The sequence below is a fragment of the Prionailurus viverrinus genome, chromosome E2 (assembly GCF_022837055.1).
Source record: "Prionailurus viverrinus isolate Anna chromosome E2, UM_Priviv_1.0, whole genome shotgun sequence".
In the NCBI taxonomy this organism is placed as follows: Eukaryota; Metazoa; Chordata; class Mammalia; order Carnivora; family Felidae; genus Prionailurus; species Prionailurus viverrinus.
The window spans coordinates 50,696,616-50,723,957 of record NC_062575.1 but is presented as its reverse complement, the minus strand read 5'-3'; the positions used below and the strand labels follow the sequence as shown (position 1 = coordinate 50,723,957).

Below are 27,342 nucleotides of genomic sequence, written 5' to 3'. Positions count from 1 at the left end.
AGCCATCTTGTCCTTAAGATAGCTAGCAGTGCTCCTTCTCCCTGCATTCCTTGATGTCAAGACTTGTGACTCCTGCATACATGTTCATCTATAACCTGTTGAGCTTTTATACGATGTAAAAAAAAAGGGATACGATCCTTTGAAAACTGTTCATTCTCCAGAACACATTCTTCCCTGTGAAGAGTGTTTCCCGGGGCAGCTGTCCCAACTTGGGCTTAAACGAAACTCTCTTTCTTGCTTATGCAGATTGTAAAAGGTGTCTTCGTTTGGTATCTACACCAGTCCTGTCGTTTTTCCTTCACTCCTCAGTGACAGTACTTGCCCAACATTTGAGATAGTTTCAGTCGGACATTGTATTCGACCTCATTCAGCTGTTTTTCAGCACCACACTGTACTTATTATTGCCAAAAATCTAGGCCTTAACTTATACTTTACAGAAAACGCTGGCATCAGGACAACACATGCCAGAAGAGTCATTAGACAAATCCAGAATGTGAGCAATCCTACATGCCAACCGAGTTACTTATTTCAGCAGGTCAAGGGCACACACAAAAGGAGAAGGGGAGCTGTTCTAGATTATAAGAGGCTCAAGTGACATAGCATTGAATACAATTAATATTCCAGCATAAAGGAAAACGATAATATATTTATTCCCCAGGAGAAACCTGAGCAACTAAACTTTTTCTTCTCTTTTCTCTCTTTGCAGATTTTTCCGGATTAAGCCATTATTTCATCTCCTGTCCTCCCTGAATCACGTCCTCCATAAGAAAACTTAAAAGTTTTTATGTCTAGAGCAGGGAGAAGATCAGTGATATGATACTAGAAGCTTAAAGAAGAAAAATACTTCAAGATTTTATAAAGGTTTCCAACGTTTGTCTCTGTCAGTATAGCTCCTCCCATTTGCCTTATGACTCACGTTTCATAATCAGCAATTAAAGCCAAGGAAATGGGGAAAACATTTGTTGCTTCTGCTTTATGGCCTGATCGACCAATGGTTGCATCTGCTTCTTGTGGATTTTTGGCATCCACGTCCATTCTTGTGGATCTTGCGATGAACACTTCAGGGTAGGTAGCACTGTCGGTTCTAGACGCATGCACGCCCATATAGACTAAAAAAGGCAATCCAGCCAAAGTAAGGCTTGGACTCTATTTGTCAAATTCAATACTCTGTATAGGTCAGCACAATGTCCTTTTAGTATCTGCATTCCGCTCCCCACCCCCACCCCCACCCCCAGCCCGCCATCCCTTCCTTTCCATAATCCCCTCCCCTCTACTCTTTTCTCCAGGTCACTGGTCTCTAGGAGGTAGCTTCTTAGAACAGCTCCATAGTTTGCTTTGGTTGAGTTTTTTCTTAGTTTTTGTCACTTAGTTTGGAAGAAAAAAATTTTTTTCAAGAAAACGACGGGGGAGGGGGCGGCCAAGCTCCACTAACGGTATAGAATTAATTCGTACTGACTATCCAAAAGAGAATACCGCCTGTCCAAATACTGACTATCCCAAAGAGAGAGGAGGGCCTTGAGGAAAGGCCACTCCGCAGGAGGTTCCGGGATTTGCAGTCCACCGATGCACAAGGTCAGACGCATTAACGCTCCCGAAAGACGCCTCGCTTGCATGGTTGGCTGGAGATAATACAGAAGCACATCAAGGAGTTCTGTACCTGTGGCAGCATTTCGGGGTTACGGAACTCGCTCCGACCCGCAGGCTCCGAAATACAATCCAGCCTCTCGCTGGGACAGCCGACACTTCCACCCTCGGAAGGCGACGAGGTGGCCTGGGAATTCTGGGAAGTGTAGTCCCGGAACTCAGTGAGGCTGGATAACTTCCGCCGCAGGCGGCCAAGGCGGTGTCCCTGCTCCCGCCGGGAATTCTGGGAAACGTAGTCCAAGGGGGGGGGTTTCTGTAGGCAGAGTCGCTTCCGCTCCAGGTACGCGAGGCCGCGGCCTTCGTTCCTCCGCGAAAGGTGAGCCCCTGCCTCCCCGGGGGCCCTCCCCGCGGCCGCACTGACCTGGCTTCCCATTGCCTTGGCCCACGGTGACCAGGCTCTGGACGCTGGGGAAGAGAAGCCGCCTGCGGCCAAGGGCGGGGTTGGTGTTCCCTTTGAATGAGCTCTGTGGATTGCGGGGCGGTGGGCGCATCCCCGGCTCGGGGCCGGGCCGGGCTCCCACCTCGCCGGGGCTGAGGGTCTCCTCCTGCCTCTGCGCCTCCCCGCCCTTTCCCCGACCACCAGCCAATGCTGCCGCATCCCAGCGGTGGCATATTCGGAGAATTTCTGTGCGTCTCTGCCTCTCTTTCCTCTCCTCCAAGTGGATATTAGCGTCTACCTAATAGAGTTATTTTGCGAGTTAAGGGAGGATGGAGAAGTGGAGGACTTAGAGCTTGGCTTGGGGTTTAAAAAAAAAAAAAAAAAAAAAAAAGGCCCCTGTTAGCAGTACCTTTTAATTTCTCAGTCCCCTGAAAGCTTCTGTGAACCTGGGATGGGGGTCAGAGTTCCGGCTCCTGGCCTTTCTCAGATCCCTGAAGAAAGCGAAGCTGCACCCAGATTCCTAATTGTTGTGTTTTTGTTTTTTTTTTTAAATCTAAATGTAGGTTTTTGTAGGGGTTATTCCCGGATGTTGTCTGCACTGTCCACTGTAATGTACATGGGAGTTCTGATGAAGTTGTGATTTCTCTGAGCCTCCTTTCCTTCCCCAGCCTGGACATCGTTGAAAAAGGCTGCTGGGAGGGGGGAATGACGCTTTGGCTCCTGGAAGAAGAGCCTCACCTGAGTAGGACTTAGCATCTTTCTTCCTCTTAGGTTATCTCCTCTCAGGGGAGAAGATATTTCCTTTACGCATCTGCAAATTCTACCAGGAACATGCCCTGACTTTTGTTTAAATACAGGAAGGGATGGGGGAGTACTTGGGCACGAGTAATAAGGATTGTACTTACTTTTTAAAAAGTTTTTATTTATATTCCAGTTCGTTAACATACAGTGTAATACTAGTTTCAGGTGTACAATGTAGTGCTTTGACATCCAACACCTGATGGTCATCACAAGTGCCCTCCTTGGGGGCGGCTTGGTGGTTCTGTCGGTTGAGCGTCTGACCCTTGGTTGCCGCTCAGGTCATGATCCCAGGGTGGTGGGATCCAGCCTGTCTCGGGCTCTAAGCTGTGCTTGGAGCCTGCTTGAGATTCTCTCTCTCTGTCTCTGTCTCTCTCTCTCTCTCTCTCTGTCTCTCTGCTCCCCCCACCCCCCCAAAAAAAGAAAGGGAGGGAGGGAGGAAGGAAGGAAGGAAGGAAGGAAGGAAGCAAGCGTTAAAAAAACACAAGTGCCCTCCTTAATCCCCACCTCTTATTACCCATCCCTCCACTACCTCCATTCTAGTAACCATCAGTTTGTTCTCTATAGTTGAGAGTCTGTTTCTTGGTTTGCCTCTCTCTTTTCCTTTGCTTGTGTCTTAAACTCCACACAGGAGTGAAATAACATGGTATTTGCCTTTCTGTGACTAACTTGCTTCGCTTAGCGTAAGACTCTAACTGCACTCATGCCGTTGCAAATGGCAAGATTTTATTCCCTTTTTATGGTTGAGTAATATTCCATCGTGTGTACATATATTGCATCTTCCTTATCCATTCATCAGTCGAGGGGTTTCCATGATTTGGTTGTTGTAGATAATGGTACTGTAAACATCGGGGTGCATGTATCCCTTCGAATCAGTATTTTTATATCCGTTGGGTAAATACGTAGACGTGCAATTGCTGGGTCGTGGGGTAGTTCTATTTAGAACTTTTTGAGGAACCTCCTTACATTTTGTACCTTGGATGCACCAGTCTGTATTCCCACCAGCAGTGTAAGGGGGTTCCCTTTTCTTCATATCTTCGCCAACAATTGTGGTTCTTCTGCCGTTGATTTTAGCCATTTTGATAGATGGGAGGTGGTATCTCATTGTGGTTTTGATTTGCATTTCCCTGATGATAAGTGTTGTTGAGCCTCTTTCCGTGTGTCTGTTGGCCATCTGACTGCCTTATTTGGAGACTTGTATGCTCATGTCTTCTACCCATCTCTTAACTGCATTATTTGTTGTTGGGGGTTGATTTGTAGAAGTTCTTCATTTATTTTGGATATTAACCCTTTATCAGATACGTACTTTGCAAATATCTTCTACCATTCTATAGGTTGCCTTTTAGTTTTGTTGATTGTTTTCTTTGCTGCACAGAGCTTTTTATTTTGATGTAATCCCAGTAGTTTATTTTTTGCTTTTGTTTCCTTTACCTTAGGAGACCTGTCTAGAAAGAAGTCGCTACAGCCACTATCAAAGAGGTTACTGCCTGTGTTCTCCTCTAGGATTTTGATGCTTTCCTCTCTCACATTTAGGTCTTTCATCCATCTTGGATTTGTTTTTGTGTATGATGTAAGAAAGTGGTTCCGTTTCATTCTTTTGCATGTTGCTGTCCAGTTTCCCCAACGCGATTTGTTGAAAAGATCGTCTTTTTCCCATTGGATATGCTTTCCTGCTTTGCCTAAGGTTAATTGACCCTATAATTGTGGGCCCATTTTTGGGTTTTCTGTTCTGTTCCATTGATCTTGGTGTCTGTTTTTGTGCCAGTACCATACTGTTTTGATTACTGCAGCTTTGTAATTTAACTTGAAGTCCGGAATTCTGATGCTTCCATCTTTGCTTTTCTTTTTCAAGGTTGCTTTGTCTACTCAGCGTCTTTTGTGGTTCCATATACATTTTAGGATTGTTTGTTCTAGCTCTGTGAAAAATGTTGGTGGTGTTTTGCTAGGGATTGCCTTAAATGTGTAGATTGCTTTGGGTAGTATTGACATTTTAACAGTATTTGTTCTTCCAACCTATGAGCATGGAAAGTCTTTCCATTTCTTTGTGTCCTCATCAATTTCTTTCATCAGTGTTTTCTAGTTTTCAGAGTACAGGTCTTTCACCTCTTTGGTTATGTTTATTCCTAGGTATCTTATTATTTTTGGTGCACTTGTAAATGAGATTGATTCCCGCTGCTTCATTATTGGCATATAGAATGCAGCAGATTCTGTTTTTTTGAATCCGGTGACTTTACTGAATTTGTTTATCAGTTGTAGCAGTTTTTTGGTGGATTTTTTTTTTTTTTTTGGATTTCCTATATAGAGTATCGTGTCATCTGCAAATAGTGAAAATAGTATCATGTCATCTGCAAATAGTGAAAGTTTGACTTCTTCCTTGCCGATTTGGATGCCTTTTATTTCTTTTTGTTGTCTGATTGTTGAGGTTAGGACTTCCAGTACTATGTTAAATAACAATGGTGAGAGTGGACATCTCTGTCTTGTTCCTGACCATAGGGGAAAAGCTCTCAACGTTTCCTCATTGAGGATGATATTAGCTGTGGGCTTTTTGTATATGCCCTTTATTATATTGAGGTGTTTCCTCTAAACCTATTTTTTTCAGGTTTTTTTTTTTTAATTAAGAATGGATATTGTACTTTGTCAAATGCTTTTTCTGCGTCTATTGAAAGGGTTGTATGGTTCTTATCTTTTCTTGTATTAATGCGGTATATCACATTGATTTGTGACTATTGAATCACCCTTGGAGCCCAGGAATAAATTCCACTCGATTATGGTGAATGATTCTTTTAATGTACTATTGGATCCGATTTGCTAGTGTTTTATTGAGAATTTTCACATCCATGTTCATCAGGGATATAGTTTTCTTTTTTAGTGGAGTCTTTTGTCTGGTTTTGGTATGAGGGTAATGCTGTCCTCATAGAATGAATTTGGAAGTTTCCCTTCCTTTTTAATTTTTTGAAATAGTTTGAGAAGAATAGATATTACCTCTTCTTTAAATGTATGGTAGGATACCCCTGTGAAGCCATCTGGCCCTGGACTTTTGTTTGTGGGGAGATTTTTGATTGCTGATTTAATTTCTTTGCTGGCTATTGGTGTGTTCAAGTTTTTATTTCTTCCTGTTTCAGTTTTGGTAGTTTATATGTTTCTAGGAATTTATCCATTTCTTCCCGATTGTCCAGTTTGTTGGCATATACTTTCTCATAATATTCTCTTATAATTGTTTGTATTTCTGTAGTATCGGTTGATATTTCTCCTCTCTCATTTGTGATTTTATTTATTTGGGTCCTTTCCCTTTCCTTTTTGATAAGTCTGGTTGGAGGTTTTTTCAATTTTATTTTTTCAAAGAACTAGCTCCTGGTTTCATAGATTTGTTCTATTGGTTTTTTTGTTTTGTTTTGTTTTTTGTTTTTAGTTTCTATATCGTTTATTTCTGCTTTAATCTTTGTTCTTTCTGCTAGCTTTAGGCTTCGTTTGTTGTTCTTTTTCTAGCTCCATTAGATGTAAGGTTAGATTGTTTATTTGAGATTTTTCTCTTTTTTTTTTTTCCTTTCTTCTTGATGTAGGCCTCTATTGCTATATACTTCCCTCTTACGACCACTTTTGTTGCATCCCAGAGGTTTTGAACTGTTGTGTTTTCATTTTCATTTGTTTCCGTGGATTTTTTTTTAACTTCTTTATTTCCTTGTTGACCCTTTCATTGTTAAGTAGCATGTTATTTAACCTATATGTACTTGTGGTCTTTCCAGATTTTTTCTTGTGATTGACTTCAAGTTTCATAGTGTTGTGTCAGAAAATATGCGTGGTATGATCTCAGTCTTTTTATATTTGTTGAGGGCTGATTTGTGACCTAATATGTGATCTAGTCAGGAGAACATTCTGTGTGCACTTGTAAAGAATGTGTATTCTGTTTTAGGATGGAATGTTTGGAAAATATCCGTTAAGCTCATCTGGTCCAGTGTGTCATTCAAAGCCATTGTTTCCTTGTTGATTTTTGCTTAGATGATCTGTGCATTGATGTAAGTGGGCTGTTAAAGTCCCCAACTATTGTATTATTATCAATTAATTTCTTTATGCTTGTTATTAATTGTTTTATATATTTGGGAGCTTCCATGTTGGGGCATAAATATTTACACTTGTTATATCTTCTTACTGGATTGTCCCCTTTATTATAGGGCCCTTCTTTGTCTCTTGTTACAGTCTTTGTTTTAAAGTCAGTGTGTCTGATGTACGTATTGCTACTTTGGCTTTCTTTTGACATCTATTTGCATGGTAAATGTTTCTCCATCCCCTCACTTTCAATCTACAGGTGTCGTTAGGTCTAAAATGAATCTCTTGTAGGCAGCATATGTAGGGGGTCTTTTTTTTCCCCCCTATTCTGACACCCTATGTTTTTTGATTGGAGCGTTTAGTCCATTTACATTCAAAGTAATTACAATAGATATGTATTTATTGCCATTTTATTACTTGTTTTATGTTTTCTCTGATCCTTTCTTGTCTTTTTCTCTTTCGTGTTTTGCTTATTTTCCTTAGTGATATATTTGGATTTCTTTCTCTTTATTCTTTGCGTATTTGTCAGTGGTTTTTGATAATATGGTCACTATTAGGTTGGTATATAACCTCTTCTGCATATAGCAATCTATATTAACTTGATGGTCATTTAAGTTTGAACCTATTCTTTTCTCCTTTCCTCCCCACATTTTTATATTTGTCATCATATTTTATATTTGTGTGTGTGTGTGAAAGAGAGAGAGAGTTCCTTGACTGAGTTTTTACATAAATATTCATTTTTACTGCTTTTGTTTTTCTTGCCTTCATACTTTCACTTTTGGTCTCTCCTTTCCATTCAGAGTCCCCTTTAATATTTCTTGCAGGATTGGTTTAGTCCTCGTGAACTCCTTTGGTTTGTCTGGGAAACTCTTTCTTTCTCATTCTATTCTGGATGATAGCCTTGCTAGATAGGGTATATTTGGCAGCAGAATTTTTGAATTGAGCATTTTGAAAATATCATGCCACCCCCTTCTGGCCTGTAGTTGCTATTGAGAAATCTCCTGCTAGCCTTCTGGGTTTTCCCTTGTAAGTTACTGACTTCTTTTGTGTTGCTGTTTTAAGATTTTTTTCTTTGTCACTGTATTTTATAAATGTAACTACAATATGTCTTGGTGTTGGCCTGCTTTTGTTGATTTTGTTGGGGGTTCTTGTGCCTCCTGGATCTGGATGTCTGTTTCCTTTCCCAGATTTGGGAAGTTCCAGCTATTATTTCTTCAAATAAGTTTTCTGCCCCCTTCACTATCTTCTTCTTCTGGGACTCCAGTGATACAAATCTTACGTTTGATAGAATCAGTGAGTTCCCTAAGTTTTGTTTTGCATAATTCTTTCTCTGTTTTATATAGCTTTATTGTTTTCCATTACTTTGTCTTCTGGGTCATTAATTTGTTCTTATACTTCTTCCAGCCTGTTGGTCATTGCATCAAGCGTGTTTCTAATCTTATTTATTGCACTCTTCATCTCTTTTTTAACTCTTTTATCACTGTGTTAAGGGTTCCACTAACGTCTCCATTCTTTCTCTAGTCCGCTGAGTATCCTTATGATTGTTGCTTTAAATTCTCTATCAGGTATGTTAGTGATACCTGTTTCACTTAGATCTCTAGCCGTGAACTTGTCTTTTCTTTCATTTGGGATACATTCTTCTATCTTCTCATTTTGTCTGAGTCTCTGCCTGCCTCTCTGTGTTAGAACAGCTAGTTATGTCTTTGCTCTTGAAAGTAATGACCTTGTGAAAAAGAAGCCACGTATTTCCCAGGGCCTGGCACTTCAGGGTGTCTACAGTGTGTGCTGCATGCACTCTGCTGTTGTGTTCTGGTTGCTCTGTCCTTCAGCCCAGTTGTCTGCAGAGGTTCTCCTTGCCTGCAGAGGCTCTCTTTGCCTACTGTGGGCAGTGATTGGTCCCTGGCCTAAATTTGGTGAGTTTTAAATAGGTGTGCTCTGGTCTGCTTGTGAAATGAGTCTCTTCACCATCTCCACTGGAACTGAGGCCCTGTAAAACTCTCTGGTCTGGAGACATGGTGAGGGCAGGGGTTTGTGTTGGTCTTCTGGGGGAGGGGCCCACTGTGCCGAGACTGAAAAGGCAGTTCCACTGGAGCACAGCAGGGTGGGGCTTGGTTCAGGCAGGTTAGGCAGCCAGTATCTGTGCTGTACTGCTTTCTGCAGGTGGCTCTGTGCTTATGCTGAGGGATGGGAGAGGGAAATGGTGCCGGGCCACCTCCTTCATCCTGGGGAGGTGTCTCTGTGAATGCTGCCTCTCGGGGACATGCTCTGAGAACAGCAAATAATCTCCCAACTGTGTGCCCCAGCTGCTCTTCAGATTGCTGCTTTCGTGCTGCATTCCCCTCGGTTGTTTGCCTGTCTTTCTCTTCAAGAACAGCTTCTCTTCAAGAGCCTTCTGGGCTCTATCTCAGCCGAGCCCACTGACTTTTAAAGCTCCAGGCTTTCAAAGGAGAGACTGTAAAGTCCTAGGGAATTCCTCTAAAGTATTTGTCTATTCAAACCTTCTAGCTGAGCCTAAGTATTGTCTTTATCATCTAGCAAGGTACTGAGATATATTACTATAATCCAGAATTACAGCTTTTCAGATCGCAACTTTATCATAAGGGCAGTAGTTTGCCCTAAAATTATGTAAGTGCCATTGAAAGAGCGGCTTGGACATGGAATTTATGAATGGCCCGTTATCATTTCTTTCCCCCCTTCTTGGCATCCCAGGCTTGCCTCCAATTTCAGGTCCTTTGGTTTGTTTCTGAAAGCGGAGAGAACACCTGCCTGAGGGGGCTCCTTTCCCTCGTGTACAGTGAAAGTAAATATCAAGAACCTTATGTAAAACTGTGGAAATTGACTATGTAAGTGCTTGACAGAATATTTCCCTGCTAGTGTGATTTTTGGAAGGTGTTTCCTCCATTTATTTAAAACTACCTGTGCAATTAAAAAATGCCATGCAGGGAAAAAACCCAAAAAACAAAAAGCAAAAAAAAAAAAACAAAAAACCCCAAAAACCTCTAGGCTTTAAGCCCCGCACAATTGTAAGAATGCACAAAATTCAGCCCCTCTCACTTTCCAAGCCATTGACAATGGAGAAACATTCTCCTCGGGTGTCCCTGGTGTGCTCCTCTCTTTCTCGCTCCCTTCTCCACGATCGCGGCACCCTCCCCTCGACAGCAGCCAGGATCTGTTTCTCCCCTAAACTACATCTCTGCATTTCTTACCTTCTTGGATGTAGCCCCTTCTGTCTGTTTAGTGGTAGAGTTTGTTCCGTCAGTCTTCAGGTTGATTTCTAGGGTATTTAGCTTGATCTAATAGTTACCTAGTTGCATTTGTGGGACCAGGCAAGCCTAGTGTCCTCCTGCTCTGCCACCGTCTTCCTGTCTCCTAACGATTCTATTTAAACGTTTAATGTTAAACATGATCCTAGAAATTTTATGTGAATTAACATATGCAATCCCAACAAGAGCCCTATGGGGTCCCATGGATACTGTTATTCCCATGTTGTAGATGAGAAAAGGGAGACACAGAGGGCATAAGTTGTTTGTCCTAGGTCACACACCTAGGAAGGCTGAGCTGGGATTTGAGTTAGGTTTCAACCTATTGCCTTAGTTCTTAGTATGCTTAGTATCATGTTGAGAAGGCATGTTTTGGATTTTTGTAGAGGGCCATGAAGGCTATGTCAATGAACTTTGAGTTTTTGATAAGATATTTTCAGTCATCTGTAATTTAACGGCATTTTATTTGGAATAATATTTATACTTCTAAGTGAGATAAGTCAGAGAGAGACAAATACCATATGATTTCACTTATATTAGAATCTAAAAACCAAACACAACAATAACAGACCGATAAATACAGAGAACAAACTGGTGGTGGCCAAAGGAGAGAGGGCTGGGGGTGATGGGTGAGATAGGTGAAGGGAGTTAAGAGGTACCAACTTCCAGTTATAGAATAAGTCTCAAGGATAAAAAGTACAGAATAGAGTCCATAATACTGTATTAATTTTGTATGGTAACAAATGATAATTACACTTACTGTGGGGAGCATTGCATAATGTGTAGAATTATCAAATCATTGTGTTGTATACCTGAAACATAATATGTCAACTATACTTTAATTTGAAAAGACTAAATCTTAGGGGGGTGCCTGAGTGGCTCAGTTGGTCAAGCGTCCAACTCTTGATTTCGGCTCAGGTCATGAGCTTACAGTTCAGGAGATCGAGTCCCACATCAGGCTCGTGCTGACAGCGTGGAGCCTGCTTGGGATTCTCTCTCCCTCTCTGCTGCTGCCCTGTTCACTCTCTCTCTCTCTCTCTCAAAATAAATAAATAAATATTTAAAACTTCAATCCTAGAAATTTATAGTTCGTATTCTGATTATAGAAATAATGATGGGATATTGTAGAGAATTAAGAAAATACCTGAGGTATAAGGAGAAAAGTTTTTTTTTTTTTAAGGTTCTGTTCTCTATTAAAGGGATTTTTCCTTTTTTTTTTTTTCCTAAGTTTTATTTATTTTTGAGAGAGAGAGCACCAGTGAGGAAGGGACACGGAGGGGGACAGAGGATCAGAAGTGGGCTAATAGCAGCGAGCTCGATATGAGGCTCAAACTCACAAACCATGAGATCATGACCTGAGCTGAAGTTGGACGCTCAACCATGAGATCATGACCTGAGCTGACGTTGGACGCTCAACCAACCGAGCCACCCAGGTTCCACAAGAGAAAAGTTTAATTGCCAGTAACCACAGGTTGTAGAGATAACAATATTAATATTTTAATGTTTTCCTGGTCCATATATATAGTTTTGGCTTTTTTTACTAAAGATTTACAAAGTAGATATAGGTTTTATTTCTCCCGTAAGTTTTTACTGTGGAAATTTATAAATATAGCCAAATGTAATAAGAGTAACCATAATGAGCCCCAGTGGAACCATCACCCGTATTTAATCCTTGTTACCATCTGTCAGCCTTGTACCCCCACCGCCCCCAGTCTTTTTGTTTCAGCCTCTTAAAGCAAATCCCCAACATTGAGTCAGCATGAACTAGTGGTTCATTGGTTGTCATAATTGCCAGAAATTGATTATCATTTATTTTTTATATCCAAGACCAAGAAAGGGAGATGTTAGCACCTACTCTAAGGTTTTCACTTCAAGCATCTGTGATGCTTGGAGAATGTCAGTTGAGAAGGCTCCACAAGAACATGGCACTTTGGAGAGGGATGGTGATGGATTTTGTTTTCGTGTATAGAATTTGGCTTACCTGTGTCTGGTTTTTTTGTCTCTTATCCCTCTCTTTCCATCCACCTGCAGTTCTTGTGGTGCTGGGACCATGTCATATTTTTCTCTGTGTGTTCAGCACTCAGTATAAGATGGGCCAGGGTTTCTGGTTAGAATAACTACTCAACAGACAGCTGGCATGAAATGTTGGCAGGGCAGAATTTCTGAAATTGGAATGAGGTAGCAAAATGGCCGATGGCGATATTCCTTAATCTCAGTTAGTATTAGTGAGCTATATAATCCACCAACTATTTCAGAGTGTTGAAAAGTGGGTGGGCAATTCTTTTGATGATCGAAAACATATTTCCTAAGAATCACTGTATTTTTTCCTAAGAAATACATCGGTAGAAATAATAATAGCAAATATTTGTAGACTGTTATGACTAGGAGGCAGTGTTTCCAATAGTTTACATAGATTGACTTCTTTCTCAGGGCATCTGGGTGGCTCAGTCTGTGAAGTGTCCGACTCTTGGTTTTGGCTGAGATCATGATTTCACGGTCGTGAGGTCACGCGCTGCATGGAGCCTGCTTCGTATTCTCTCCCTCTTCCTCTGCCCCTCCCCAACTCACATACGTGCTTTCTCTCTCCAAAAAATAAAATAAATGAAGGAAAAAACCTTATTTCTCATAACAAACCTAATACCCTTATATTACAGATAAGGAAATGGACTTATAAAAAACAATTCTTGTAAAGTTCGCTATCTTTTTCTTTTGGGGGTACAGTTTTATTCATTTTAATGCAGGTGTAAATGTATATAATCACCACCATCATCCGATGCAGAGCAGTCCCATCAGCTCCCCAAATTCCCCTCCTGTTTTCTCTTCATAATCATCCTTCACCACATCTGTAACTACCGGCAACCACTAGACCCCTACAGGCTTGTCTTTCTGAGAGTGTCATATAAATGAACTCATACCATATGTAAACTTTTGAGGCTGGCTTCTTTCACTCAGCATAATGCTTTTGACATTCATCCACACTGTATGTATCACGGCTTCATCTGGCTAAGTGTTCACCATTCTTGCTGGTTAATACTCCATTAATTAATAAAATATATATAATATAATATATATTATAGTTTATCCGCTCATCCATCCACTGGAGGGTATTTGGGTTGTTTTCGGTTCTTGGCTGCTATAAACATTTGTGTACAGATTTTTGTGCCTATTTCTCTAGTGTATATAGCCAGGAATAGGAATGTTGGGTCCTATGGGGATTGTATATTTAACATTATAAGAAACTACCAAACTGTTCTCCAGGCTGTCTACCGTCCTGCATTTCCACTAATGATGCATGAAAGTTCCAGTTGCTCCACACCTTGGTCGTCATTTAGCATTGTCTGTATTTTACTTTTAATTTTAGGCATTCTAAATGAACGTGTATTACAAGCTCATTGTGACTTTAACTTACATTTCCCTAGTGACTAATGATGTTCAGCAGATACGTCTTTCGCTTATTTGCCATCCTTGTATCTTTCTTGGCTGAAGCGTTTATGTTTTGGTGAAGAAAGTCTGCTCTAATGAGACGCTTCATTTTGTCTTTAACGTTTACTCATTTTTAGAGAAAGAGAGAGAGAGGGCAAGTATGAGCTGAGGAGGGGCAGAGGGAGAGGGAGAGAAAGAGGATCCCAAGCAGACTCGGTGCTGTCAGTACAGAAGCCGATGTGGGGCTTGATTCCATGAACCACGAGATCATGACCTGAGCCAAAATCAGGAATCGGATACTTAACCAACTGAGCCATCCAGGCGTCCTGATGAGACATTTCATTTTAAATTTTCGAATTTTTCTTTCTTTCTTTTCTTTTTTTTTTTTTTTTGTAGTTTCAAGTTTTTATTTAAATTCCAGTTAGTTAACATATATTGTAATGTTCGTTTCAGGAGCAGAATTTAGTGATTCATTATTTACGTATAAAACCCAGTGCTCATCACACGTGCCCTCCTTAGTACCGATCATCCATTTAACCCATCCCCCCAGCTCCCCTCAGTTTGTTCTCTATAGTTAAGAATCTGTTTTATGATTTGCCTCTCTCATTTTTCCTCCTATGCTCATCTGTTTCATTTCTTAAATTCCACATAGGCATGAAATCATATAGTATTTGTCTGTCTTTGATGGACTTTTTTTGCTTAGCATAGTACACTCTAACTCCATCCATGTTGTTGCAAATGGCAAGATTTCATTCTTTTTGATGTCCGAGTAATATTCCAGGCCACAACTTCTTCATCCATTCATCAGTCAGTGGACATTTGAGCTATTTCCATAATTTGGCTATTGTTGGTAATGCTACTATAAACATCGGGGTGCATGTATCCCTTTGAATCGGTATTTTGGTATCCTTTGGGTAGATATCTAGTGCAAATTGTTGGATTGTAGGATAGTTCTATTTTTTACTTTTTGAAGACCCTCCATACTGTTTTCCAGAGTGGCTGCACTAGTTTGCATTCTGACTTTTCTCGACATCCTCTTCAACATCTGTTGTTTCCTGTGTGGTTAATGTTAGCTATTCTGACAGGTGTGAGGTGATACCTCGTCGTTTTGATTTGTATTTCCCTGATGATGAGTGATTTTGACCATCTTTTCCTGTGTCTGTCGGTCATCTGCGTGTTTTGGGGGAAATGTCCATTCATGTCTTCTGCCCATTTCTTCACTGGATTATTTCTTTTTTGGGTGTTGAGTTTGATAAGTTCTTTATAGATGGTGGATACTAACCCTTTATCAGCTATGTCATTTGCAAATATGTTCTCCCTAAATGTGAGACAGAAAACCATCAAAATCCTAGAGGGTTACAGGCAGGAATCTCTTTGACATTGGCTGTAGCAACTTCTTTTTTTTTTTTTTTTTCCAACGTTTTTTATTTATTTTGGGGACAGAGAGAGACAGAGCATGAACGGGGGAGGGGCAGAGAGAGAGACGGAGACACAGAATCGGAAACAGGCTCCAGGCTCCGAGCCATCAGCCCAGAGCCTGACGCGGGGCTCGAACTCACGGACCGTGAGATCGTGACCTGGCTGAAGTCGGACGCTTAACCGACTGTGCCACCCAGGTGCCCCGGCTGTAGCAACTTCTTACTAAATATCTCTCCTGAGGCAAGGGCAATAAAAGCAAACATGAACTGTTGGGACTTCATGAAAATAAGAAGCTTCTGCACAGCGAAGGAAACAATCAACAAGACTAAAAGACAACCTTTGGAATTTGTTTTCTAATTCTTCTGACCACTCCTTTACTGTGAATTGAGGATATTTATGATGAGGGCTTGGTCTGATAATGTTGATGTGTGTGTGTGTGTGTGTGTGTGTGTGTGTGTGTATACATATATATATATTGATGTGTGTGTATATATATATATACTTATATATGTGTGTGTCTATGTATATATATGTGTGTGTGTGTGTGTATATATCTATATATATCTATATATATATCTTTGCCTTCTAATTCACTAACAAAATATTTCACTCCAATGTGCCTTAAAAGTAAGACTTTGAAAGTGTATTTTTATCTTCTTGTTTTGATGTAATTAGGATGTACCTGTAATACAAGTTAAAACGTTGTGGTATAGCAATACATGTGCTAACTTGAAGTGCTTGTGATTTATAACTGAGTCACGGTGATTTGGATTGTGCTTTGTAACAGTACAACGTAGTAAGTTGCACATATACAATGCAGTTGTTGCAACTATAGGATTCTGCTGTGGTATGAAAGCAGCCAGAAACAATACTTAAACAATGAGCATGGCTCTGTTCTAGCAATGCCTTATAGAATTTGTGAATTAATATCTATGAAATTTGATTTTTTTTTTTTTTAAATTTTTTTTTAATGTTTATTTATTTTTTGAGACAGAGAGAGACAGAGCATGAACGGGGGAGGGAGACACAGAGACAAGAGAGAGAGGGAGACACAGAATCGGAAACAGGCTCCAGGCTCTGAGCCATCAGCCCAGAGCCTGACGCGGGGCTCGAACTCCCGGACCGCGAGATCGTGACCTGGCTGAAGTCGGACGCTTAACCGACTGCGCCACCCAGGCGCCCCATGAAATTTGATTTTTTCATATGTCATAAGATAATAGTCTTTAAAATTTTTTTTTCAACCATTAAAAAAAATCAGTGTGAGTCCATCACTAAGAATGGTAAAAGCCAGGGGCACCTGGGTGGCTCAGTCGGTTAAGCGTCCGACTTCAGCTCAGGTCATGATCTCACGGTTTGTGGGTTCCAGCCTGTGTCAGGCTCTGTGCTGACAGCTCAGAGCCTGGAGCCCGCTTCCAATTCTGTGTCTGCCTCTCTCTCTGTTCCTCTCCCCCTCATGCTCTGTCTCTTTCTCTCAAAAATAAATGAACGTTAAAAAAATTTTTTTCTTTTAATTTTAAAGATGAATAATGAAATAAAATCTAAATAAATTTTAAAATACCCATCCATCATTAAACTTTTCAGGAAGGTGGTCTCAGTGTGTAAATATGAAGTAAGTCCTCTTTGCCGCCCAGATGCCTTACCAGACACGTTTACAAGGATGGTTTTATGATGAAGATTAGTATCTGGTTTTCTCATAATAGAAATTGGTATAATTGCAATAGTTTTCTGCTATTCACGCGTAATCCTAATAGCAATCAGATAATGTCGGTTCCATTATGATCCTCCTGCTTTAGGTTACAGAAATGAAACATGGAGAGGTTATTAATTAACCGTGGTTAAATAGATGCATATATTGTATATTATAGGCACTATAATATATATTACGTTATGTATTATTTATTGTATACAATATGTTATATATTATGTTACATATTGTATATAATATATATAATATATATGTTATATGTATGTTATATATTGTGTATAATAACATGTGTTATATATTGTCATACGTCATATATTGTATATAATATTTACGATACATATTATATGTTCTATATTATGCATGCGTATGCTGTGGCAGTGCCAACATATAGCAGATACACAGCAAACACACAACGGTGCCAGGTTTTGAAACAGAATTTTGTGCCCGAGTCCACTTCTAACCAGTACATCCCAGGGCCTCTCCTTTCCCACGTGTCGCGGGATCGGGGCGAGTTCCTTAGGAGCAGAAAGGCAACGTGAGGAGGGAGGGCTGAGGGTCACTGTGCAGCCTGTCCCGGCTTGCAGGCGTCCTGCCAGGAGAAACCTCACCGGTGGCTGGAATCCGGCGGACACTGGGCCGCCTTTTTCTCTTTTGCACCAAGCTCCGTTTCCCTCCCTCGCCTGGTTCCTTTCTCAGTGCCTTGTTTTGCCTTCTCAGGTGTCCGCCTTTCCCTGGGAAAAGGAGGAGAAAATGATCAAGTTCCAGGTGAGCTGGAGTTCTCACTTCCGTCACTGAGCGCATTATTTCACTTCTCACTGAGGGGGACACGCTTTTTTCTCTTCCTTGCCAAGAAGAAAGAACTACAGCAGATGTTTAAGACCATCTAGGTGCCACGCAGTTTCTTTTTAAAACACGTTTTCCTTTCAGTTTCTGTTTTATGTTCTTCTTCTTGCACAAACAATAGTGTGCAAGAGAAATAGACATTTTAAAAAATGGGAGGCACCTGACCGGCTCAGTCGGCGGAGTGTGTGACTCTTGATCTTGGGGTTGTGGGTTTGAGCCCCACATCGGGTATAGAGATTACTAAAAAATAAAATCTTTTTAAAAAAGAATTAAAAAAAATTTTCTTAATGTTTATTTATTTCTGAGACAGAGAGAGACAGAGCATGAACGGGGGAGGGGCAGAGAGAGAAGGAGACACAGAATCGGAAACAGGCTCCAGGCTCCGAGCCATCAGCCCAGAGCCCGATGTGGGGCTCGAACTCACGGACCGCGAGATCGTGACCTGGCTGAAGTCGGACACTTAACCGACTGAGCCACCCAGGTGCCCCAAAAAATAATTTTTAAAAAAAAAAAGTTTTTTTTTCAACGTTTTTTATTTATTTTTGGGACAGAGAGAGACAGAGCATGAACGGGGGAGGGGCAGAGAGAGAGGGAGACACAGAATCGGAAACAGGCTCCAGGCTCTGAGCCATCAGCCCAGAGCCTGACGCGGGGCTCGAACTCACGGACCGCGAGATCGTGACCTGGCTGAAGTCGGACACTTAACTGACTGAGCCACCCAGGTGCCCCAAAAAATAATTTAAAAAAAAAAAATTTTTTTTTTCAACGTTTTTTATTTATTTTGGGGACAGAGAGAGACAGAGCATGAACGGGGGAGGGGCAGAGAGAGAGGGAGACACAGAATCGGAAACAGGCTCCAGGCTCCGAGCCATCAGCCCAGAGCCCGACACGGGGCTCGAACTCGCGGACCGCGAGATCGTGACCTGGTTGAAGTCGGACGCTCAACCGACTGCGCCACCCAGGCGCCCCCCAAAAAATAATTTTTAAAAAAACTTTATTTATTTGAGAGAAAGAGAGAGAGTGTGTGAGCAGGGGAGGGGCAGAGAAACAGGGAGAGAGAATCTTAAGCAGGCTCCATGCTGGGCGTGGCACCGAATTCGATGTGGGGCTCAATCTCGGGACTATGAGATCATGACCTGAGCTGACATCGAGTCAGACACTTAACTGACTGAGCCACCCAGGTGCCCCTGCCAAAAAAAAAAAAAAAAAAAAAAAGTTTTAAAATGAAAAGGCCCACACATTATTCTGCTTATAAATTACCTTTTTCCACAGTCACTTCATATGCATTAAGATATGCAACAATAGCTATAATTTTGAATTTTTTTCACTTAAAATTATTTCACCTAACGTGTCATCTTTTATTAATTTCAATGAACTGCCATCCCTGCCCCCTTTTCAACTATGCCCCATTCACAAGTTAAGTTCTTGGGAATTCTCGCAGTTTAAGGCAACAATATCGGTTTTACTACCAACAATCTTTCCCAAAAAGCAATTCTGAGAGAATTCTGATACAATTTATCCTTCTGTTGTAGGGACTTAAAACTAAAAAAAAAAAAATTTTTTTTCCTAATGCCTCGGCTACTTTATAAAAAGAATACCTAAAAGGTGGTTCTGTCTAACTGAATCCTACTGAAGCTGAACACAGAAAAAAATTGTGTGAGATGTTTTCAGACAAAAAGAGCTAGATTTTGTTTCTCTTCCCAAGACCTGAAACTTTCTTCGTGTGTGTCTGTGGATGTGTCCTTGTGTTTCACTCCTTGTATATTAACTCATTTTGTTAGACCGATAGACTTCATTAAAAAAAATTTTAGACGATAGGACAGGCAGGCACTTTGCACCTGTTCCTTCATTCACTGCCCCGAGGGGAATTTAGAATAATCTGCAATGTTAACATGAAGGTAAGACGGCCCTGGAGGTCCAAGTCCTGCTCACGTTCCTCCAGCAGACAAGTGTCTGGCCAACTCCAAAGCCTTTCCCTCCTGGATCAAGAGTATCAGGCGCATCGTTTGGGAGGAAAGAGAGGCAAAACAAAACAAAACGAAATCCAAAACCAAAGCAGTGTTCTCTCGCAGAGACTGAAGGCCTCGGGTCGTGATATTTAGAGCTCCAGCCAGAACAGATGCAGCGTTGACCCGGTCTTCATTCAAAAGATTTAAACCCCCTGCAGTAAAAAGTTAGAAGACAAACATCAAAGTAGAATGCGAAGTATTTACAGCGTATTTGGAAGAAAAGGACTGAATGTCCCCCAAACGAATATTTGGAATGCGACAAGAAATAAGAGACGCCCAGCAAATACGTGAAGAGGGAATGGTCTTCATTGCTAGCCACCTTTGTAACCATTTTTGCTAAATAGCTGGTGTTTACTTTCCATGTCTACTTCTGAGATTATCACAGACTTTTTTTTTTTATTTTTATTTTTTATTTTTTTTTTTTAGGTATTCATGTCTAGTGTTGGCCAGGGTATAGAGGTTTAGGAATTTGTACTTGGAAGAAGAAGAAGCAAGAACAATCTTTTTGGAGGAAACACCTGTCGTTAAGAGCTCAAAACACTAAAAGCTGTCCTTCAGCATCACCATTTCTACTTTTTGGAATTTATTTTAAGGGGATGAGCCAGGGTCTCTGTGAAAGGAATTTTTTTTTTTTCAGCCTTGTTTATAATAGATAAGCTGAAACTAAGTCAGCATGCATCGTCTGGATCAGTGCCTTGTATCCTAGGCCATCAATTCCTTGACTTACTATACAGCCCCGCAATGGGATGAAAGCCGGTCGTAAGAGTGATTATGATAACAGTTAACATCTATCGGGTACTTAGGTCACTCGTTTTATTATCAGTACCCTATGCTGTGCGTATCAGCATGCAGGTGAGAGAATCGAGAACTTTTCCAGGGTCACATAGCTAGCATGAGGCAGAGCCTTCCCGCGTGAAGCCTTGCGCACATCACAACATTATAAACGCTGCACACTCCAGAGGGGTACAGAGGACGAGCTAGACACTTCAACAGTAAGGGTGACTTTAAAATATCAGTAGCCCGTGATGCCACAGTTCCAGGGACTTGCCTGTAAGAGTGCCATCAAAAAGGGAGCAATTTACTTGTTTGTGTGGCAGCAACTTGGTGTGCAAGGAGTTCTTTTCTTGCAGCCCTTTTGGTGGCTGGAGCGAGTAGTGTGGAAGGCAAACAGAAGGCAGCTACTTCGATTGGGTCCCCAGATTCTAGAACAGCTTCCCATCCTTGACACACACTTCATGCTGCCCCCTTCCATAAGCATGGTCTGCGTGTGCTCGGTGTTTGTAGGAGCCGGTGATGTTCAAGGATGTGGCCGTGGTCTTCAGTGAGGAGGAGCTGGGGCTGCTGGGCCCCACCCAGAGGAAGCTGTACCGAGACGTGATGCTGGAGAACTTCCGGAACCTGGTCTCTGTGGGTGAGGACAGGCATGCGGTGACTGAATGCCAGCCGCCTTGGGGTGTCTTTAAATGCGCTCGGGTGTCTCAAGCTCTGGGACTCTTGAAACCATCCTCTGAGCTTGGCCAAATAAGAGACCTAATAATCCCTGTACAACACAGACAAGATGTCTCTGTCTAGGCAAAAATCCGTCCTTCCAACTATGTCAATGGGCAAATTGTGGTTCTGCAACATGGTTTGTTGTGAAATCAATTTAGTGAGTTGCTCAGCTTCCCCCCCCCCACCCCCCCACCCCCGGCCAGGGTGCCAGTAATGGTAACTGTTTATTAACTTGATGTTTCAGAGGTTTCTTATTTTTTGGTTTTTGTTTTTTGCTTTAACAATGTTTTTGTAGGGGTGCCTGGGTGGCTCAGTCGGTTAAGTATATGACTTTGGCTCGGATCATGATCTCACAGTTTGGTGGGTTCGAGCCCTGCATCAGGCTCTGTGTGCTCATGGCCTGGAGCCTGCTTCGGATTCTGTGTCTCCCTCTCTCTCTCTGCCCCTCCCCTGCTTGCCCTCTCTCTCTCTATCTCAAAAATAAATAAACATTAACAAAATTTTTAGAAAATGTTTTTGTAAATAACTTCAAATGTACAGAACATTTGCCAAGGTAGAAAACAAGAACACCCCTATAGCTTCTACCTAGATTCACCTATAGTAACATTATACCCCATTTATTTTTGTAAAATAAAATATTTTTTCTCTCTCCAAATATATTTGTGTGTATATATGAAAACATATGTATATGTATGATAATTTTTTCTGAGCTACTGGAGGGTAAATTGCATACGACATGGCCCTTTATCTCTGAATACTTCAGTGTGTATGCAGAGTTTGGGAGTCCCCAAGGCTACTCTCAGTCTGACACCGGTCGCAAGCTCAGGGGTCCCTCAGATAACCCTCGGCCTCAATAATTCGGTAGAGGGACTCTCAGAATGCCCTGAAAGCTGTTATCCCCACGGTTCCGCTCTATTACCTAGAAAGGATACAGGTTAAAATCAGCCATGGGAAGGGGCGCCTGGGTGGCTCAGTCGGTTGAGCGTCCGACTTCGGCTCAGGTCACGATCTCACGGTTCGTGAGTTCGAGCCCCGCGTCGGGCTCTGGGCTGATGGCTCGGAGCCTGGAGCCTGCTTTGGATTCTGTGTCTCCCTCTCTCTCTGCCCCTCCCCCATTCATGCTCTGTCTCTCTCTGTCTCAAAAATAAATAAACATTAAAAAAAAAAAATCAGCCACAGGAAAAGGCACCTGGGGCAGAACCCAGGGGGTGTCGGGCACCAGCTCCTAGCAGTCTCTCCCAGAGGGGTCGTGCACAGCACTAACTGTGCCCGGCGGTGGCGGATCATCCTGCACGTGGAGTGTCGCCAGCCAGGGAGGCTCACACGAGCCAAGGTGCCCAGAGCTTTTATTGCGGTTTGGCCGTAGCGATGTGGCTGGACACCTGTGAGGCTGACCTTAGTTTCCAGCCCCTCTGGAAATCAAGCCGATAGCAGGTGGGCCGCAGGCCCCACCAGAAGTCACATTGTAGCCCAGGGCCTCCAGGTGAGAAAGACACCCACAACAGACAGGAAATCCCCAGGACTTAGAGATCACTTCCCAAGAGCTGAGGACAGAGACCAGGTGTCTCTTTGGGCATGGTTAATTCTTCACGAGACGGTCCATTTTGTAGAAATAGCAATATTCTCTCACGTATTCCCCGTGCAGATATAATACTTTTACATCATCTTTCATTTGTGCTCTGATTGTAACAGTAGAGCAACTTACATTCCTTAAAGCCGATTTTTCTCTCTCCAGAGCAAGGCCTAGTCTCGAGTCTAGTCTGGCTGCCATGTCTCTTTAATCTTCTTTAATTTGGAACATTTCCACACAGTTTCTTTGTCTTTTATGACAGTGACATTTTGGAAGAACGCTATAATTCCCTTTCCCCATTTTGCATATAATATTCCTGAGACTTCCCTTGTAATTAGGTTCAGATGATGCATTCTGGCTAGAACTCTATATTGGTAGTCCTTTTGAGAATATCACATATAGAGGCACACAGTCTGTCCCCCGTGGGTGGTGCTAATTTTTTAAAAAATGTTTATTTATTTTTGAGAGAGAGAGAAACAGAATGTGAGCAGGGGAGGGGCAGAGAGAGAGAGAGAGGGAGACACAGAATCCAAAACAGGCTCCAGATTCCCAGCTGTCAGCACAAAGCCTGACGCAGGGCTTGAACCCATGAACCGCGAGATCATGACCTGAGCCGAAGTCGGACGCTCAACTGCCTGAGCCACCCAGGCGCCCCGGTGGTGCTAATTTTGACCACCCAGTCAAGGTATTCAATTTCTCCACTATAAAATCACTGCTTTGTTTCTCTTGCAATCATAGGGCAACACTTTTTAAGACTACACAAATATTTCCCTATAGATTCAGCATCCAGTGATGATTCTTGCCTTCTCCAGTCTTTACCATGGTCATTACAAAATGATTTTCTGCCTTAGTACCTCCTTCACAGTTAGCAGTCAGCTCTTGGCATTCTACAGTAAAGCAAGAGCCCCCTACGCCTTAACCATTTGTTTATTTGTAGGGACTTGCGACTTTTTTTTTTAATGGATTGTAATATTACTGTAATTATTTGGGTGCTAAAATGGCTCCAAATTTGGACTTTTGTAGTATCCCCCCATCCTTGTTTTGAGCACTTCTCTACTTGATGGCATAGCATGCTGTTCTTTGTCCCTCTTTTACTTGACCCTCGCTCTGGAATCATCCATTTCTTGGAGCGTGGTATTTAACAACAAGGTCTGGATACCTAGCCTCCAGTGTCACTGACACCGTGGTGGCTTTGTTTCTTGGCCTCAGGGGATAGAACTAGCAGGTAGGAGTGTGTGTGTGTGTGTGTGTGTGTGTGTGTGTGTGTGTGTGTGTGTGCATGCACACGCACGCACGCATACATTCACATACATGTAAGTACATGCATACATAGGAGTAGATATTTCACTCTCATTAAAAATAAGAGAAATGTTACATAAAATTATACTGAAATACCATTTCTCACCCATGAGATTAGCAAAAATTCAAACACTATACTTTTTTGGGCAAAGTGGCGGGAAATAGAGCACTCTCATACATTGAAAGTAGGAACGCAAGATGATACGGTCCTGAAGGAGGGGAATTTGACAGTTATTCAGCAATGGTCCCAGCAATTCGCTTCTAGAAATTTTCCCTAAAGATAGCAAAGTGCAGTGGTGCCCGGGTGGCTCAGTCGGTTAAGCATCTGACTCTCGGTTTTGGCTCAGGTCATGATCTCACAGTTCATGAGTTCAAGCCCCGTGTCAGGCTCTGCACTGACAACACAGACCCTGTTGGGGATTTCTCTCTCCTTCTCTCTCTGCCCCTCCCTGGTTTGCTCTCCCTCAGAATGAACAAATAAGTAAGTAAATAAACATAAAGATAGTAAAGTGCAAAAGAGCATTAATAGTATACCACAACTCGTGTAAGAACGAAGGGGAAATAAGGAAATCTATGTATATCTGCTTGTCTTTGTAAGAAGAAACCCAAGAAGGATTAATCAGAAAATCATGAAGTTAGTCTCTTACAGTGGGTGGGAGGTAAGAGTGTGGAAGAGGTGTGTCACATTCATTTGAGTGTGCCTTTCTGTCTGGTCTGGACTCTTGAAAATATGCTAGTTCACCACATGATAAAAATTAAATAAGAAAAAAACAGTAAAAAATGAAGAATGCGAAGGCGCGACAGTCTAAAGCTGAAAGAAAAGTTAAATTATATTTGAAACTAATACCATAGCCACCCTGAAGAGAGAAAAGAACTTATGGAAATAGCTAAGGAACATAGCACGTAACTATATCATATCACCTTAGCATTAGGTACAATGGGGGGGGGGTAGAGGAATGAAACCAGGATCTTGAACAATTTTTAGTGGATTTGCTTATTGTAGTGGTAAGGAACAAGCCATTCTGAAACTATTTTTTTTTTAACCTCTATTTATTTTTGAGACAGAGAGAGACAGAGCATGAACGGGGGAGGGTCAGAGAGAGGGAGACAGAATCTGAAACAGGCTCCAGGCTCTGGGCTGTCAGCACAGAGCCTGATGCGGGGCTGGAACCCACAGACCGCGAGATCACGACCTGAGCTGAAGTCGGATGCTTAACCGACTGAGCCACCCAGGCGCCCCTCTGAAACTATTTTAGATGCATTACAGGTGCCACAGCAATTTAATGGAGAATGTATAGTCTTTAAAAAAAATTTTTTTTTTTTTACTTTTTTAATGTATATTTATTTTTGAGAGACAGAGCATGAGCAGGAGAGGGGCAGAGAGAGAGGGAGACACAGAATCTGAAGCAGGCTCCAGGCTCCGAGCTGTCAGCACAGAACCCGATCCGGGGCTCGAACTCACAAACTGCGAGATCATGACTTGAGCCTAAGTTGGACCCTTAACCGACTGAGCCACCCAGACGCCCCTAAGATTTTATTTTTAAAGATTTTTTTTTTTTTACGTTTATTTATTTTTAATAGAGCACAAGTTGGAGAGGGGCAGAGAGAGAATGAGACACAGAATCCGAAGCAGGCTCCAGGCTCCGAGCTGTCAGCACAGAGCCCATGTGGGGCTCGAACCCATGAACCGTGAGATCATAACCCGAGCCGCAGTCGGACTCTTAACCGACTGAGCCACCCAGGCGCCTCGAAAGTATAGTCTTCTCAACAGAGGGTGCTGAAACATTTGGACTTCTGTATGCGCCCATATCCATGCCTCGCACCTCACCAAAAAATTAACTCAAAATGGTTAAGAGACTGAATGGAAAATGTAAAAGTGTGAAACTTCTAGAAGGAAACGCAGGAGAAATTCTTCATGACCTTGCATTAGGCAGGGAGTTCTTAGACACCAAAAGCATGATTCAGAAAAAAAAAGATCACTTGGATTTCGTCAAAACTTAAAACTTCTGCTGTCCTTGCATTTCTACAGGGAATCAGCCCTTCAAACCAGAGCTTATATCCCAGTTGGAGAGAGAAGAAAAGCTGTTGATGATGGAGACAGAAACCCAGAGAGATGGGTGTTTAGGTAAGAGCCGCCCTGTAGTAACACAGCAGCTAGAGAGCCTCTCCTAAGACATGAGTCAGAATAGGTCAGGCCCTAAGGCGTCTGTCCCCTCAGCTTCCTCTGGCTTTTCACATATTCCCCTGTGTTTATTTCCGCTCACTCATTCTGTTCCGCACCGCCCCACTGCTGCCCAGGAGACCCGTCATGGTCACGCTTCTGCTTCAGCTCACTTGACTTGCTTTTCTCTTTGCCTTGAATGAATGGCTTGGTTAAACAGAGGCATGGCCCTCGCTGTCTTCAGTGCCCCCTTGAGACAGCTGGTAGGCGTAAAATAAATCCACACAATCGAGGGATACTCCAGAGCGTTGTTTGTTTTCTGATGAATGCCTGTCCTGATTCTAATCATTTAGGTGTCCTTGAGTATCTATAGACACGTAGCCATTATTCTTAGAAGATTGAGGCTAGCCAGTCAACCAAAGTCAGGATCAAAAGTGATCCATGCCAACATCACAGCTGATTCTTCCCACGCAGCGGTTTCAACTGAGACACTCTTGCACTTACTTCCTATTCAAATGCCCAGCTCTTTATCTTTCCGTTCTGTCCTCTCTTTTCATCCTCTAGCATCTGAACAGTCTCTTGACCTAGCTACAGTTTTCTTAAAATTCTTTTTTTTTTTTTTAAACTGTATTTATTTTGAGAGAGAGAGAGGGTGTGTCAGCAGGGGAGAGGAGAGAGGGAATCCGAAGCAGGCTCCACACTGATGGCGTGGACACGGGGCTCCATCCCACAAACTGTGAGATCGTGGCCTTAGCCAGCTCAAGAGTTGGCCGCTTAACCAGCTGAGCCACCCAGGTGCCCCAGTTATCTTAAAATTCTTTTTTTTTTTTTTTAATTTTTTAAATGAATATTTGTTTTTGTGTGAGAGAGAGAGAGAGACACAGAATCTGAAGCAGGCTCCAGGCTCTGAGCTGTCAGCACAGACACAGCCCACACAGGGCTCGAACCCATGAACCGTGAGATCATAACCTGAGCCGAAGTTGGATGCTTAACCAACTGAGCCATCCAGACGCCCCTTAAAATTCTTATTCAGTTTGTTTAAACTTAAGCCCGCAAAACCATCAGTTCACCTATTTCTCCCACCCCTATCCCTGCCCTCTCAAAACCACCATCTCTTCTCTATATCTGCAAGCTTAGTGTTTTGTTGTTTTTAAAATTCTTCATATAAGAGAGATCCTATGGTGTTTGTCTTTCTCTGTCTGACATACTTCACCCAGCATAATGGCTCAAGGTCCATCCATGTTGTCACAAATGGCAAGATGCTTTTCTTCTTTATGGCTGAATCATATTCCATTTT

The 27,342-nt window shown here is 42.2% G+C and overlaps 1 protein-coding gene across 3 annotated transcripts in view; it reads left to right on the top strand.

Moving 5' to 3' along the window:
• Positions 1-1,888: 1,888 nt before the first annotated feature.
• ZNF112 (zinc finger protein 112) overlaps positions 1,889-27,342 on the top strand; it is a 33,732-nt gene continuing 8,278 nt past the window's right edge. Inside the window, exons 1-4 of one of the 3 annotated variants that reach the window (XM_047836690.1) lie at positions 1,889-1,960; positions 17,390-17,437; positions 20,809-20,935; positions 25,914-26,009. In XM_047836690.1, the coding sequence (XP_047692646.1) occupies positions 17,423-17,437; positions 20,809-20,935; positions 25,914-26,009 (238 nt within the window). In that variant the 5' untranslated portion in view covers positions 1,889-1,960; positions 17,390-17,422. Of the gene's footprint in view, positions 1,961-17,389; positions 17,438-19,914; positions 20,936-25,913; positions 26,010-27,342 lie in introns of those variants that run through there. The other 2 variants (XM_047836692.1, XM_047836691.1) reach the window with 2 other exon arrangements.